Source organism: Onychomys torridus, chromosome 1 (assembly GCF_903995425.1).
Source record: "Onychomys torridus chromosome 1, mOncTor1.1, whole genome shotgun sequence".
Lineage (NCBI taxonomy): Eukaryota > Metazoa > Chordata > Mammalia > Rodentia > Cricetidae > Onychomys > Onychomys torridus.
Window position 1 is genome coordinate 153,222,131 of NC_050443.1, and position 17,248 is coordinate 153,239,378.

General features: G+C 44.9%; 1 protein-coding gene across 3 annotated transcripts in view; it reads right to left on the bottom strand.

Annotated features, from left to right (window-relative positions):
• Pank1 (pantothenate kinase 1) overlaps window positions 1–14,552 on the bottom strand; it is a 66,532-nt gene extending 51,980 nt beyond the window's left edge. For 2 of the 3 annotated variants that reach the window (XM_036167123.1, XM_036167115.1), the window contains exon 1: window positions 13,940–14,552. In XM_036167123.1, coding sequence (XP_036023016.1) covers window positions 13,940–14,495 — 556 coding nt within the window. In that variant the 5' untranslated portion in view covers window positions 14,496–14,552. Of the gene's footprint in view, window positions 1–13,139; window positions 13,330–13,939 lie in introns of those variants that run through there. The other variant, XM_036167128.1, reaches the window with a different exon arrangement.
• Window positions 14,553–17,248: the final 2,696 nt, after the last annotated feature.

Below are 17,248 nucleotides of genomic sequence, written 5' to 3' on the forward strand. Positions count from 1 at the left end.
ACTCTGGTCTCTAGTTTTGAGTAATGGTTAAGTTTTCCCTAAAGGAAAAAGCTTTCTGAAACCCCAGCGCTGTCTAAATGTTCTTTCAAGACAAGGGAGTCACAATAGATGATCTTTGAGACAAAATCTGAATGGTTCTTAGCCAAAAACATCCCTATTTTGCCTCCCAGATCCTATTTATAGAAACAAACAGGACAATTTCCTTTCCACTTGGCTGGAATACACTTTAATTTACCTGCCATAGCAATACACATGAAATAAAGATACCGTGGTCACTGTACTCCAATAGCAGTTAGTCATTGTATGTCACCTCACAGGTGGCACAGGCTTGACCAATACCTGAAAGTAGAGGCAAAAGAACCATGAGTCTGAGGTCATCCTCCGCTACATCACAAAAGTCTGGGGTCAGCCTGTCTCCATGAGACTATGTTTCAAATAAACCAATAATCACCTCAGAGAGGGCAATGGGCCCAACTGAAGCCCTGTTTAAAACTATTTAAAGGTTAACACTTGCTGCTTTCCAAATCACAGTGAACAAGAACCTCAAAATAATTCGAGCCATTCAAAAACAACAACAGTGAATCATGAAACACATATAACTAAATCTAAGGTTATGATTTTCCTGGGGCTAAATCGTTGGTACAAACAGGTACATTTATCTACAAGCATGAGTAAACACATTTTCTTCTCCTTTCAATGCCCCCTACCCCAGTGCATGCACAGTGGACTACAGCTCCTTGACCTCATTGACCAACCAACTGGTCAACCCGGCACCATGCCCAACTGTGTTTGGAATAGGAATCTAACACAAAGGAAGAGATTATCGTAATATGGTTCTAAAGAAATTCTATCTCATGCCATAGTGGACCCTCAAGTATGTATAGGACATTTTTCCCCAAAATCAAGAATAGAAGCCAGGGCTCCGTACATGCTAGGCAGATGCCCTACTACTGTGCTACATCCTATACTTCTCCCTCATTTTTTCTTTACAATTAACTTACTTACTTACTTACTTACTTACTTACTTACTTACTTACTTACTTGTTTGTTTGTTTATTTTGAGGCCTGGCTGGTCCCGAACTATGTTGATCAGGCAGCCTCAAATGAGCTTTATAACTGAGGACAACCCCAAATTCCTTCTGTCTTTACCTTCTGGATGTCTGTTGGGATTACAGGCATATGGAGCCACCCCTGGCTTGAGCAACTTTCTTAAAAATTCTAGCAAGAGCCCAGAGGTAGGTAGTACCCTGAAACCCTGGGAGGGAGTACCCTAAAGCCCTAGAAGGGAGTACTCTGAAACCTTGGGAGATAGTACCCTGAAACCCACCTGGACAGTGGAAGCAAGATGATCAAAACTCAGATCATTTTCATCTACATAATGAGTAGTTCCTGAACTGCCTGGGCCACAAAAGATCCCGTCACAAAAAAAGAAGAGGAGGAGAAGGAAGATGAGGAGGAGGGGAGAGGAGGAGGGGAGAGGAGGAAGGAAGGAAGGGAGAGAGGGAGGGAGGGAGGGAAGAATGAAGGAAGGAAGGAAGGAGGGAGGGAGAGAGAGAGGAAAGAAAGATTCCTGCTGGGTGTGGTGAAATATACTGATAACCAATCTAAAGGGGTGGAGGCAGAAGGATTACCTGAGTTCAAGTCCAGCCTGGGTAACACAGCCAGTTTGAAGCTAGAATAAAACCTTGTCTCAAAAACAAAAACAAACAAACGAAAAACAAAAAAAAGTAAAGAATAAAGTTCTCTGATACCCTCAGCTGATTTTCATCTTCAAGCACTGTGACACTTGGCAAAGCAGAAACTGTTGACCTTTCCTCTAGCTCTCTACATCAAACGCTTCAGTAATTCAACTGGTATGACTGATTACTTCTCTCTAATTCTATGGCCTGTGTCCTTTTACTGGAGTACTGCTTGCCAATTTTCATGGTATAAATATAATCACCATAGCCTAAGATATTGAACACAAAATTACAAAGAAGTGTGCACATTCAAGTCCTGCCTCCAGCATGAGCTGGCTTGAGCACACCACCAGGACTCCTGGTTTGCATATCATAATCCCAAATTATGCTAAACTCATAGTCTAATTTATTATGGTACTACTACAAATACATGGCCACCTCAAAGAATAAATTTTATCTGGACCTTTCTCGTGGTAAAAACCTTCTGCAAGGGGTTGGGCACCTAGCTCAGTGGCAGAGTGTCTGCCTAGTATGCACAAGGCTCTGTGTTTGATTCACGGAACTGCATACAACCAGGGGTGGCGCAAGCCTGCCATCCCAGAGAAATTACCGGGAGAATTTGAGGTTACTCTGTCCTCATGAAACTCCATATCAAAAATAAAAATATAAATAGAATAAAAAAAACTTTCTTTCATAGGGAAAGGACACCGCCTAAAGGTAAAATATTATTATCCCCTTGGTCAAACTCATTTTTTTGTTGTTGTTTTTAATCTATTTTGATTTGATTTTGTTTAGGTCTTGCTATGTACCCCTGGCTGACATGGAGCTCACGATTCTCCTGCCTCGGTTTCCCGCCAAGTGCTGTTATTACCACCTTGGCTTCAAACATCTTCATGGGCTACAGGTAGTGGGAAGCAGACACGATGCTGTGCATCTACGACTCCAGCTACTTGAGAGACGGATGCCAGAGGGGCTACAGTTCAAGGGCAGCTTAGACCACAGAACAAGACCCAGTCTCAAAAACTAGGACGGAATTTTAAAGCATAGGTAGCTGGCGAAGCATGATAGCAAACAGACAATCAGATCCTCAGTCACACACTCGTGACTCTGCTGACGCCTGTAACTGTCAAGCAACTGCTCCAGGTTTCACCAGCCCAGAGTCGCAGGAAACTGAAACCACATCAGTACTTGGCCCACAGGAATAAAACTGATTAGTTCCTATGGGGTCCCATCGTAATCATTAAATCTGATTCAAAGGCCACCAAGCTCATGCCCTCTTTATCCCCTTCCCATCACTCCCAAACAGCCTTCTTGGGGTCGTCAGTTAATGCTGGCCAGTAGCCCAACACCACGCATACTGACTGAAATGAGTGGGGCTTGGCAGACAGAGTATTGACAGGTCTTAGTTCTTTAGGGACTAAGGATCCAGAGGAAGAGTTAAGATCATATAGCTATCCTAAAATATCTAATGGGCTGTCATAGAAAAGACTGACTAGATAAATTGTGAAGGAACATAGGGCAGAAGTCATGGGGAGAAGAGGTAGGTTTTGACCTAGACTGTAGTTGGAGAGCTTCTCTCCAGGTTCCACCAAGCCCCCACGGTCCCACAATCCACGTATAAAATAATCATACAGACACTTATATTATTTAAACTGCTTGGCCATTAGCTCAGGCCTACCATTGTCTAGCTCTTACTCTTATATTTAGCCCATTTCTGTTAGTCTATACTTTGCCACATGGCTTGTGGCTTACCGGTGTCTTTACATGTTGCTTCTCATGGCAGCGGCTGGCAGTGTCTCCTCCCAGCCTTCCTGTTCCCAGCCTTCTCCTCTTCCTTGTCCTGCCTACCCTATCCTTCCTGCCTGGCTACTGGCCAATCAGCACTTTATTTATACAGAGTGATATCCACAGCACTAGACCATCTGTATAGCCACCAATAATAATAGCTAGCAAGTATTGAGTGCCTACATTGTCCAGGAAGCCTCAATATACTGCTGACTTGAATCAAGCTTAACATTGACCAAGCCGACCCTTGCCTTTTTTATCCCAGCACAGTCGACCTTGGGGAGATAAAGAAATTGCTCGTCCAGAGCCCCAGAGAACGTCAAGTCACTGGCACTGTCTAAGCTGGCCACAGCTCACAGATTTATGCAGACACAGTCTTCCTCTACATAGAGTCCCTGCAGCCTCTGCCCCAGTAGAAACTCAAGGCCAGAGCACCAGAAGGACCTCATGGTAATGCTGAAGGCAACGCACAGCTAGACACATCCATCTGTGATCTTTCTAACTCTTCTCATCTTTATCTGCCTCACTCAAAGGCTGAGATATCAGTCAAGATCAAAGGACACTGCTTTAAAAACAACTTGGTGAGGGCCGACGAGATGGCTCAGTGGGCAAAGGCACTTGCTGCCAAATCTGAGGACCTGAGTTCAAGCTCTAGGACCCACATGACAAGGACAGAAACAACTCCTGAGGGTTGTCCCATGGACCACCACAGACATACTGTGGCATGTATATGTAATGTCACTTAAGTGTGATTTGAAAAATATTTTAAAATTAAACAAAAAGGTTGTTCTGACACCAAATTAGCAGTTAAAAACACTACTCATTTCTCTTATTTACTAAATTGCCAACATCACTCTTGGACAGGACGTGCCTGTGTGGTCTCAGGAGTTGTAATGAGCCAAGCTGAGTGTAACAATGAAGTTAAGACTTGACTGCCAGATAGCCTGCTTCTAGAAACATCAAAGGACATTTGGAAAATCTCCTTTCAGGAGGTGATGGAAGATAGACTGGAGAATACTCTAAAACCCAGTCCTCAAATGATCCAAAGCATAAGCATACACTTTATACCTGTTTTCCATATGTGGTCCTCTCTCCAGCTGGTAAAATGGACACCTCTCTATTCCTGCTAATGAATGAACCTTGGAGAAGTTTGGACCTCACCCGAGTCTACACGGCTAGTTAGGGGAGAATCAGAGTCTAAACCCAGAGTTGATCTTTCCATAGCTCTTTCCTCTGTAGAACACTTACCTTGTGGAACTCCGCAAGATTCCTGCCCAGCAGAGTCAAGACCCTGTGTCTCCAGTTTCTTCATCTGTAGTCAACTGTAACCCTCACCTCACAGGGCACCATATAAAGGGGTCCACTTAGCACATAGGAAGTTGGGTGCTCCTTAACGTAGGCTATTGCTATTTTCGCAGGCATGGATAAACTTACTGCCAAAGCTGTATTGACTGCACACACCTATCTGCTTTCAGTTTACAGAACTGGTTCCTATTCCCAATTAAATGAGAGGCTCGCTGTGACAGAAGAACAAGCCATCTGGAGAGGGAGATAGGCTTGGGTATAATTATGGCCCTGACAATCACTATCACCATGTATGCAGGCAGGTCACTTCATTCCTCTAAACTTCTCCCCACCTGCACAATGGAGAACATGCATGCGCTTTTATAAAACAAACTTGGAACAAAGGTACACAGCTCTTGCTCAACGATGGCTGCCCCCAGGCACCCACAACTGCCACAAGTCTCTCCAAGTGACAGAGAAATCACATTGGCCAGGATCATGATTTCTATAGCTACCCCTAAATAATAGCATTCTCTCGTCCCTTTGAATCATCCAATACTCTCAAATACATTCTCAGGGGGAAGAACATACTCATAAATATCCATTCAACTCGAGGCAGCTACAAGGTGTCATAAATTAAGTAACACGATATCAAGCTTGACAACTGTACTATCTAGAAAAAAATGTCACTCAAACATCACATTGAGTACTGAGTACACTGAAGTTTTTATGTATGAATGAGAATATTGTCATTCCAAGGTGGGTGAATATTGGCATACATATTAAAGCTAAGGCACAGGTACTTAAATGTAATAAAAATCAAAGAGGGCTGGGGCTATAGCTCATGATATACTACTTGTCTAGCACATACAATGTCTTGGGTTCAATCCTAGATACTGGGGGTGGGGTGGAGAAGTTATTTTGTTTTGGTCTTTTTTTATTTTTTGAGAACCTGTCTCTCTCAGTGGCCCAGGCTGGCCAGAAACTATGTAGCCCAGCTGAACTTGAATTCTGGACAATCCTCCTACATTAGCCTCTGTACTGCTGGGTTTCCATGTATGAACCATCATTCCCAACAGATAACTTGTAACACACATACACAATGAACACAAAATTGACACCAAAAAACACAAACAAAACAAAGGCCTGACAACAAAAACTAATACTTCCACTACAGACAGATCTTTCCAAAACTGCAATGGGTTTCATCTTATTCACTTGTAAAATGTCCCTCATTTTAATTAACAGCACCATTTCCAGCTTTGGTTACAACACCAAACAGATCCACACTGTGGTGTGCTTAACAGAATCCTGATTCTTAACCACAGAAAAAGGAAAAAATTTTAAACTTATTGTGTTTGTGTTGTATGTATTTTGTGTGTTTGTTTATTGTGTATGTGTATTGTGTGTATAGTATGTGTAATGTGTGTGTATTATGTGTGTTTGTGTGTACTGTGTGTGTATTGGGTGTGCACTGTGTGTGTTTGTGTGTATTGTGTGTGTATTATGTGTGCACTGTGTGTGTTTGTGTGTACTGTGTGTATATTGTATGTGTACTGTGTGTGTTTGTGTGTATTGTGTATGTGTATTGTGTGTGTATTGTGTATGTATATTGTGTGTGTTTGTGTGTATTGTGTATGTGTACTGTGTGTGTATTTTGTGTGTCTGTGTGTATTGTGTGTGTTTGTGTGTACTGTGTGTGTACTGGGTGTATACTGTGTGTGTTTGTATGTATTATGTATGTGTGTTGTATGTATTGTGTGTATGTGTGTATTGTGTGTGTTTGTGTGTACTGTGTGTGTACTGGGTGTATACTGTGTGTGTTTGTATGTATTATGTATGTGTGTTGTATGTATTGTGTGTATGTGTGTATTGTGTGTCTGTTGTGTGTGTGGCGTGGGGTGGCATGTAAACACTGGATAATGACTGGCAGAAGTCCATCCTCCCCCTACCATGTGTTACAGAGACTGGCTGGCTATGAGCTGTGAGGTTTGCAGGCAAGCCTGCTGAGCCGTCTCATCCTAGGCCTTCATTTCAGTCTATTGGGAACATAACTGGCACACCGAAAGCTGGGCAATGCAGCACACGCCTGCAATCCCAGCCTTTGGGAGGATGAGGCTGGAAGAACACAGGACAAGATCAGTCTGTTTTGCAGAGTGAGTTCTAGGCCAGCCTGTGCTATGAAACCTTGTCAAGGAGTAGAGGACGAGATGACAAATTGACCAGGGCCCACAAGGCAGCCCCTGCTTACATCTAATATTTTGTAACTGAATGTGCACTACTTCTTGTCTGTCTGGAATGACTGATTATGACTAGAGAAGAGAGGAAAGCTCTATCTGTACTCCGCAAATAACGAGAAAACTCTCCCTATTTCTTTTCATGCTGACTTTTCTGATTGGCCAATTCAAAAGTAAAACCTGAATGTCTGAGCACAGCATCTCAACATTTTAAAACTTTAGGTCCTGTACTTTCACAATTGCAGCTAAAACTGATAACAGATTAAGTTTTTGTCAAGTTTGTATCCATGTTAATACATAACAATTCATTCATTTTCTGCTACCACAGTGCGCTCTTTGAATGATACAAGAAAGCAGAACCCCTTACCAGAAGGCCGCCCGCTTGGATCACCTGTAACTCCTGCCTGCTACCATGTGCTGGAAGGAAGTGGTGCCTGCCTTTCATACTGAGTACTGTGTGCCCAGGTACCACCTAAGTATTCTTCTATTCTTTCCACCAATGCTGTGCCTCATCCAAAACAATACCCCTTGAATCTGAAGTCACTAGTGTTTCTCTTCCTTTCCCCCTACATTAATTTTTTTCTTTCTTTCTCTCTTTTTTTCTTCCTCCTCTCCTCCTTCTTCTTTTCTTTTCCTCCTCTTTTTGTTTAAAGACAAAATCTCCCCATGTAACTCAGAGTGGCCTGGAACTCCCTGCAAAGCCCAAGCTACTCTGAATCTTCAGATCTTCCTGCTCTGCCTCCTGAGTGCTGGGATTATATGCTGGGCAAAATGCCACCACATCAACCTAACACACACACACACACACACACACACACACACACACACACACAGCCCTAAACATACATACCCAATACACACACACCCCTAAACACACACAACTTTAACACACATACACACACCTCTCTCTCTCTCTCTCTCTCTCTCTCTCTCTCTCTCTCTCTCTCTCTCTCTCTCTCTCTCACACACACACACACACACACACACACACACACACCTTTGTGTATGTACCCAAAACTATTATGTTATTCCTCTACATATGTGGTGGATTGGTTCTAGGAAGCCCCGACTCCTCTGCATCTGAGGATACCACAGTCTATGCATGCTCTCCATGAAATGGCACAGTTGCCTGGAATATACTTTAAGTCAACTGTAGATAACTTGGAACATCTAAGCCAATGCAACTGTCATATGAAGAGTTGTTCTGCCGGCTGCAATCAAGTTTGTATATGTGTGTGCATTTCATGAGGTAAAGACCTAGCTACAGACTAAAGCTACAAGCTGATATTCTGCATCAATCAACAACAGCTAAACAAACAGGCAAATCAGCAAGCCTTTCATAGTGGCACATGCCAGTAATCTCAGCACTTGGGAGGCTGAGGCAGGAAGCTTGCCATGAATTCTAGGCCATCCTGAACTATGCACTGAGTTCCAGCCAGTCTAAACTGTTTCAAAAACACAAAACCCAACAACAACAAAAATGTTATCAAAATCTCAATTTAATAACGTTCAAGATTACTTTTTTTTGGGGGGGGGGGGGTTGAAACAGGATTTCTCTGTGTAGCTTTGTGCCTTTCCTGGAACTCACTCTGTAGACCAGGCTGGCCTCAAACTCACAGAGATCTGCCTGCCTCTGCCTCCTGAGTGCTGGGATTAAAGGCGTGTGCCACCACCAGCTGGCTTCAGGATTACTCTTAAAATGTAGCATATTGTAGCTGATGTGGGGGCACCCCTGTAATACCAACTGTCTGGAGACTAAGACAAGAGAATCATGAGTTTGAGCATAGTCTGGGCTAGAGAGCAAGCCAATCTAAAACAAATAACATAAAATTTTTAAATGCCATATTTGTTTTGTTTTGTTTTATTGAGACAGAGTGGTATGTATCCCAGTCTAGATTCGAATTCGCTATGCAGGATGATCTTGAACTCCTGATCCTCGAGCTCCTACTTCCCATGTGACAGATAAGGAGCACTGGATAACATGCAAGCTTGGGATCACTGCTGGAGATGGAGCCCGGGGTTTTGTTCATTCATAGACAAGTACTCTATATCCCTATTCATTGACTACCAAAACCCATACTAAACCAAACCAAAACAACAACAAAAACAGAACTATTTGTTATTGTGTGGGAGTAGTATATAATAGTGTGTATTACATATTTCTATTTTTATCTATCTTAGTTTGTGAATGTGTATATATGTGTGTGCGCATATGCCATAGTGTGGGTGTGGAGGTCAGAGGACAAACTTGCAGATGCTAGTTCTCTCCTACTATTTGGGGCTGGAGAATCTAACTCAGGCCACCAGGCTTTGCTGCAAGCCCCCTTACTCGCTAGCCAGCGCCATAGCTAGAACAGCTATTTTCTGAGTGATGGAACCATGAGTGCCTTTTCCTACAATTTTGTAAGAAAGAAAAAACAAGTATGGGATTAGGAGCGGTGTAACTAATAAAGTTCAGTCTCTCTTATTTAGGCCTGTGTTGCTCTCTCAAAGGAAGCCAGTCTGAGGCAGCATCTACTGCTCCATTGCCCGTCCTGAGATTCATGGTGGCCAACAGTGTTTACTGACAACAGCCGGCAGGTACAGGGGGAGTACAGATTTTCTCCTGTTATCCACACACAAGTGCTACGTGGTCTGATTACCTTCCTTTCAGTCATCCTGAAGCACAAAGGCTGAGGACTAGCTTTGTCCCCACAACTGAAATTCAAACCCAAGTCATCTGGATGGAGGGAGGGGCGCATCTATACAAGGTCGAATGAGTTAGGCATTCCTAGCACCTGGGAACTATATTCATTTCCAGACTTTTGGAAATGAGCTGACCACCGCAGCCATGCTACTTCACCTGTTTCACAAACATCAATCAGCACAGCAGGGTACCTCATCAGCCAGCCAGACTTCCTCCTCGGTGTTGGAAAGAAGCACCCCAGGAAACCTAAACTCAATTGGAACCTGCTTTGTGCTTTTGAGTCAGCTTTCAAAGTGAACTTTTTGATCCATATATATGTATATGCTAAATAAAACCACCAGGATTATTTTTAGCTTAATGCTGGAGGTAAAATAGTTGGCAAGTATTAATTACCAACTAACCAAAATAAAATGTAACAGAGAGCTGTCAGGGAAAAAATAAAAATAAAACCAGCACAACAGAGTAGATCAAAGGACCCTCTCTATGGATCCTTCATTGGGAACCATTGGAGATCTTTTGACAAAATCAGCTACAGAAATGGAGGGACTATCCAGTGAGGTGGTGATGCCATTTGAACCATTTCTCTGCTTCAATACCAATCACATATGCATGCTTCTCCATTTCAAAGTACATGAGAATACATCCTTTTTAATCAGACTTCCAACTTAACTGCAAAGGAAGTAACAAAAGGCAGTCAGCAAAAGTGGTGAGGGTGAGAGTCAGCTTAGGAGGCTTAGGAGGAGCTCTGTGGGCCAGGATGTTTTGGGCCTGTGGGAGGCCCTAGTTTCAGTACGCAGCACGCACATGCACACACACACACACACACACACACACACACACACACACACACACCTAATACACACACAAATACCTGAGAACATAATTAAATGCTCACTCATATATATAGCCGGCTAGACAACAAGTACAGAGGTCACAAAGCAAGATTTGTCAGCTCTGAAACATCACGGAATCCTGCAAGTATAAGAAACAACATCTGGTTCAACTCCAGCATTCCAAGAGCACTGGCACCATAGCTGATCGCATGCCTGCTAAGAGGAAGGGGCAGACAAAATGACTCAGAAACCTGATGAAGACGCTGGTCTTAGCAAAGTTCTCCAGGGAGTAAGTAAGGTAGGATGACATTGAGATGACAACATTCTCCTTTCCCTGTTTAGTCAAACCAACAAGCAACTGATTCTGATTGTTGGAGAGTGCTGGGAGTGGATTCCAGGGAGTTTTGGGCGCTGGGTGTCTACATCTTCTTCTACTGAGCCATTCTTTCAGCCTCCTGACTAATTTCTAGGTTAGAACACCTTCGTACTGAGAGACTTTTAGTTTTAAGGGGTTGTGTGTGTGTGTGTGTGTGTGTGTGTGTGTGTGTGTGTGTGTGTTTGTTTGTTTAATTTATATATACACGTATGTATGAAGCATGTGCGCAGGTGTCCTTACAGGCCAGAAGAGGGTATCAGATCCCATAGGGTTGGAGTTACAGACAATTGCGAGCCTTCTGATGTGGGTGCTAGAAACCAAACCCTAGTCTCCTGGAGAAGCAAGCACACACTCTTAAGTGCCAAGCCATCTCTTTTGTGCTAAGCCTAGTTGCAAGTAAGAAACTTTGGTAGTGAAATGTACAGGTATACTCCTTAGAGCATGCACAATTTATTTCAGAACTGTATTTCAGGGCTGCAGGGATGGCTCAGTAGTTAAGAGCATTAGTTGCTCTTGCAGGACAAAGATTTGGACCAGCACCTAAATGGTGGCTCACAACTACCTGTGACTTCAGTACCAGGGGATCTGATGTCCTCCTCTTACCTCTGATGGTACCAGGCATGCATGTGGTATAGAGATATACATGTAGGCAAAACATTCATACACATAAAATTTTTAAAAAGTAAAAAAATTAATATGTGATCAAATCTAAGAAAATTAAACATAATAGGGTAATGAAAAATAAGCTATGATTAAATCCTTTAAAAAACAGTAAATAAGCCAGGATGATGACACACACCTTTAATCTCAGCACTCAAAAAGCAGAGCCAGATGGATCTTTGCAACTAGCTTGTTCCCAAGATAGCTGATGCTACATAATGAGACCCTACCTCAAAGAGCAAACAAACAAAAAGTTGTAAATAAACCAAGTATGGTGGTTTACTGTAGAGACAGGAGGATCAAGGAGCTCAAGGTTATTCTTGGGTACACTTGGAGTTTGAGACCAGCCTGGGCTACAGGAGACCCTATCTGGGGGGAAAAAGTTAAATAAGTAACTTATAAAAAATGGAATTTATAAATAAAAAAAGAATGAAAAGTTTATACTTTTCTGTCAGAAACACAAGCCCCTTAACTTCTGACACAAAGCACATAGGCAGTTGCATTTTATTTTAAAATATTCCCTATAGCTTTGTAAGCATAGTTAAGGCTTAGATTCGTTTTCCTCTTTCTTCAAATCACTGTCAGAGACTGTACTTTCAATTCCTCAAAAACTATTTTAAGACGTGCAGAGTAAGGCATGATGGTAGAGGTCTGTGATCCTAGCACTCGGGAGGCTGAGGCATGATGAATACCAAGAGTTACAGGCCAGCCTGAGGCTGGATCACAAAATCCATCTCTAAAACACTGGAGAGTCAGCTCAGCAAGTCAGGCCCTTGCTACCATGAGTTTGACGACTGAGTTTGATCACCGGAACCCACCTGTTGGAAGGAGAAACCAACTCTTCCAAGTTGTCCTCACCTCCTCGGCTGTGGTGGCGTGCTCACACCCACGCACCCACCACCACACAGTAAAAAAGAAAAGGCACAACAAGAAAAAGACAATTCAAACCAACAACTCTGCCCCTCTGCCACCCCTACCAGTCACTATGTAGATCAGGCTGGTCTCAAGCTGGAGTCTCCTTACTCTTACTCCCCAGTGTTGGGATCATAGGTCTGTGCCGACGTTCCTGCTTAGTTCTTTCTTGGAGTCTAGCTAGTGTCATTGAAAACTATAGTAAACTCTTTAATGCAGATCAGAGAAGTAACTAAAGTGTGGTCTCACAGAAGCAAAACCAGTGAATAAGACACAGGTATCAGTCAATATGAATTTCATAAAATAAATTTCCAAGAACTATAAAAAAGTCTGTAAAAACTCAGACACTAAATAACTGTCTTACAGCCACAGCCAAATCAAACCTGCTGTGTAGTTTCCGAATTCCACACACACCTTAACATTTCAGACCTACAAAATGCGCACCCTGGATTCACCCACAGTCGTGTTAAAGCGTTTTCCAAAGTTTTAGAAACTAATGCACTGCAGAAAAGCTATGAAAAGAGATAAAAATCACGAACAAAGGCTGAAGGAGTTATGCTGTTTGCCAAAGATCAAACTTTTACAAAAATTTAAACCCAATCTAGTCATTTCCCAATACCAAACAGTAATTTATATGCAAAAAGTACACGTTTGAAATGCGTTCATTTTATCGTGCACTCTACTTACTTTGCTTTTTGCCATTTATAAGCTTCATTAAAGACACTCACAAAGGGGTAACCAGTTGAATGGAGTTAGGCTCAGATAAGATAAAAACAGTCGAAAACTCTACCTACAAACTGACATCCCAGAACAGGCAGGAGGAGAGGGTACCCTTTACAATCTACCATTATATATACAAGCCTCGGATTGTGAAACAACGCACTTTCAGCTCTGTACAATTACACTCAACTCTACCCACTCCAGAAAAAAATAAATAAATAAAATAATCCACCTGCAGGCCTTATTGGTCCACACAGTTCCGGCCCACATGGTGTCAGTGGGTGTTTCCCTCTACCCAGGCCGTCTCACTGGCTGTTGTAGAAACACTGTTTAATAGGCTGTGATTTGGGGGATTGTCAAACTCCACGCCTCCAGACTTCAGCTTGCCAACCGACCCAAGATACTGGCGACTACTCTGAGATTCAAAGGGCAAGCTTGGTAGCCTGAGTTGCAAGCCCCAAAAGATGTGCTCAGAGAAGGGAGCAGTGAGCCGGAGCTGTGCCAGCCTGCCCTATCCCTAGTCCTAGACCTAAGATCAGTCGGGTGCATGCACTGGGCCACCAATACGGGCGGGCAGAGCGTTCTCCTTCTCTCCACTATGACCTAGAGACCAGCTACAGTTAGTGTCAGGCGGATGGGACTAGCCAGGCACCACTGCGGGCCGCCACCTTCAGCGCTCAGCGCCTCTAGGGAGGATGCAGTCCCGAGCGAGCGCTCGGCCGCCCCCTTAACCGCAGCCGCCGCCGTTCCCTCCCGTCGGGACTTACGCGGCCTGTTCTTCCTCCCGGAGTCCATCCTCCTCCGCAGCCGGCATTTCTTGGCCGGAGAGTCATGCTGGGAGAACAGCGGCTGCGGCTGCAGCTCGGACAAGAGCTGGAAGCGTGCGGGCGGTGGGTCGCGGCTGCAAGCGGGCGGCGGCGGGTGGAAGCCGTTGTGCAGCAGCCCGTTCACGGCGGCCGCGGCGCCCTCGGGGCCCCGCGGGGACTGCAGGGCCGCGCGCTCGTGCTGCGCGCCGCGGTCGCCCATGCCCGGGGCTGGCTGTGCGGTGCGCGGGCTCCTGCTCAGGCGGCCTCGCTGGAGGTCACGGTCCGGCGTCCTCCTATCCTCCGATCCTGACTGCAGCTTGCTATCCGGCAGCCTCGCCGCCGCGGCCGGGGGCTGGCGGCCCGGGCGCTCCTCCCCTCCTCCCTCCGGCTCCCCCGTGTCTTCCGCGACCTGGCCTCCGCGCGCCAGGCTGGCTGCTCCCGCCCGCAGCATGTCGGTCTCGCTTGCCGCACCGGGAACCTCCGCGGACCCCGGCCGGGGCGCCCGCCTCCCCCTCATCCCCAGGCCGAGCCACTTCAAATGCGGCTTCCTCGCCTCCCAGACCTGTCCCCGCCACTGAGCATGCCCAGTCCTGCCCGCCACCGCCACCGACGAGTTTTAACGTGCGGAATGAAGTTCTCAGGGTTTGCGAAGAGGAGATAGGCGGATCGGGCTTTGTGTGGCGGAGAGGAGCCCAAAGGGTACTGGGTGAGGTAGGCACGAGACAGCCAGAAGCCTCGGGAGGAATGTGCGAGGAAGCCAAATATTTGCAGAGGTTTCAGGTTTGCTAATCCTATCCCCAGTGGGCTAGTACCTTTACAAGGTCACTCATGCTCACACCCCCACCCCCTGAAAGTGTGTGTTCCTGCGCGCGTGCGTTAATGTCACCAAACTACTCCGAGGTCTGAAGGGAGGGAAGAGAACAATTATTTATAGAAAGGTAGGCAGCCTTGGAGGAGAGGAGTGAAATTCTTTGGCTGGCACACGCACACAAACAGCATGTGTTCTTGAGTTAGTTGTCTTTTGCAGAGAGGAAACCTAGGAATACAGTGTAAGGACAGTGAAGGACAAAACTAGGCAGGAATAACCCGTGCTGGAAGAGACTTAAGTAAACAGAAACGATCCCAAGCTATAAAAAGCGCATTCCTCACCCAGAAAAGACTGAGGGGGACAATGTCCTCTCCTGTTGTTCATGGAGTAAAAAGTTGCCCCTGGCTATAAAGGGGAAGCAGCACCATGAGCTCTGGAGTTAGCCCTCAGTGCTGATTGCTACCATCACCGAGCAAAAGACAAATTCAGTATGGAATAATACACCTGTAATAGGCAACCAGAGTGGCCATGCCCAATAGGCGGGACACATTCAGGTGTTGGTGATCTCGTGTGGCCTAAGCTTTTCACAAAAGTACCTAGTGCATGCAACCTTGGTTCATAATAAATGCTCACAGGAGTCTGATGTGAAAATTAAAGTCAGGCTTGGGGAACAGAACTCCGGAGTAGGATGCTTCCTAGCACTGGGTTCTATCCCCCACAAAGGAACAGAGAGAACATAAAAAACCGCAAGCCATTGTTCCAAACTGCTATGGATAGGGCAGGCTGAGTCCAAATGGAAGCCCCTCTTGTAAGTTTTACATCACCAAGCTGAACTAAACTATCTGACCCTCTGAAAAATCTGTTAATATCTCCAAACTGGCCAGCTTTGACAAGGTGAACTTCCCTCTACCTTAATCTTCGCAAAAGTGACTTAGGGTTAACCTACCCGTCCCTTGAACTAAATCTTCCAGGGGGCCAAAACTGGCATTAACTATGCCCAGGGTTTATACATGGTGCTTTGAAGATTTCTTCCAGCAGAGCACTTCCCAGAATCACATTTTCAGAATCAATAAATCCACTCTGTTCCTTCCACTTGTATTTTCAGGCAAGCAAACTGAGGTACAGAGAAATAACTGAGGTTAAGACAAAGCTGGGGGGGGGGGGGAGTGGAGAGACGTTCAGAGGTTAAGAACACTGGCTGCTCTTCCAGAGGGCCTGGGTTACCACATGGCAGCTTACAACTGTCTATAACTCCTGTTCCAAGGGATCCAACACCCTCACATAAGACATACATGCAAGCAAAAACACCAATGTACATTAAATACAAATATTTTTTTTAAAAAAAGAACAAAGCTATAATTCAACCTAAGTCACTATCCCCTCTGCTTCTGTGAGTTCATACAATTTAATGACTCTGAGAAGTTGCCTTAGGTAATCCAGCCCCTGCCCATGGGCAGCTTTCAGTTCCCATTCCTTGACAACTTGCTCCTTCAGGCTATAATCTCTCCCTACTCCTATACCTGTCCACACCTCCTTATGCCGGCTATAAAGTGCATGTAGCCTACCTAGTAACACAGGCGGGAATCCCAGCTACTCAGGAGACTAAGCCAGGAAGACCTCAAGTTCAAGGCCTGCCTTAGCTGCTTAGTCTGTTCAGGCCGGTTTTCAAAATTTAATGGAACCCCTGTCAACAAAATAAAAGTAAGATAGCTGGAGATGTATAGTTCCATGATAGAGCATTTGGCTCGCATAGCATGCCCAAGGTTCTAGGTTCAGTTCCTAGGACTGTTAAAATAAGATGCATATGTTCCCTTAGCTTTTGATGGGTTATCATTGCTTTGCTACAAAGATGAAATGAATGAATAGAAATGTGTGTGGTTAAAATGATGCAGTTACAGCTGGGTGGTGGTGGTGCACGCCTTTGATCCCAGCACTCGGGAGGCAGAGCCAGATGCATCTCTGTGAGTTCGAGGCCAGCCTGGTGTACAGAGCTAGCTCCAGGAAAGGCGCAAAGCTACACAGAGAAAACCTGTACCGAAAAACCAAGAAAGAAAGAAAGAAAGAAAGAAAGAAAGAAAGAAAGAAAGGAAGGAAGGAAGGAAGGAAGGAAGGAAGGGAAAGAAAGGATGCAGTCACATCTCATTTGATCACTATTTCCCCCCACTGCTGTGTACACTTGATTAAGGCAGATGACTCTTCATCACTGTTTCTCTAGGAAGCTCTCGATAATCACTTGGGGTCAAAAAAGTGAGTCTGGTCTTGGGGGTTCTCACTTTATTCAGTAAATTTGCTAAACAAGCCCCCATTGCCACTTCTCCGTATTCAAATTCTCACAGACTCAAGCCAAGTTGATCAGCACCGCAGTAACTTCAAGGACACATCCTCCAGCTTGATTCCCAAGCATGGCAAGGGAGGCCGAGCCAAGTGGCTCAGACCCAGACAGGGCAAAAGGCCTGGTACAG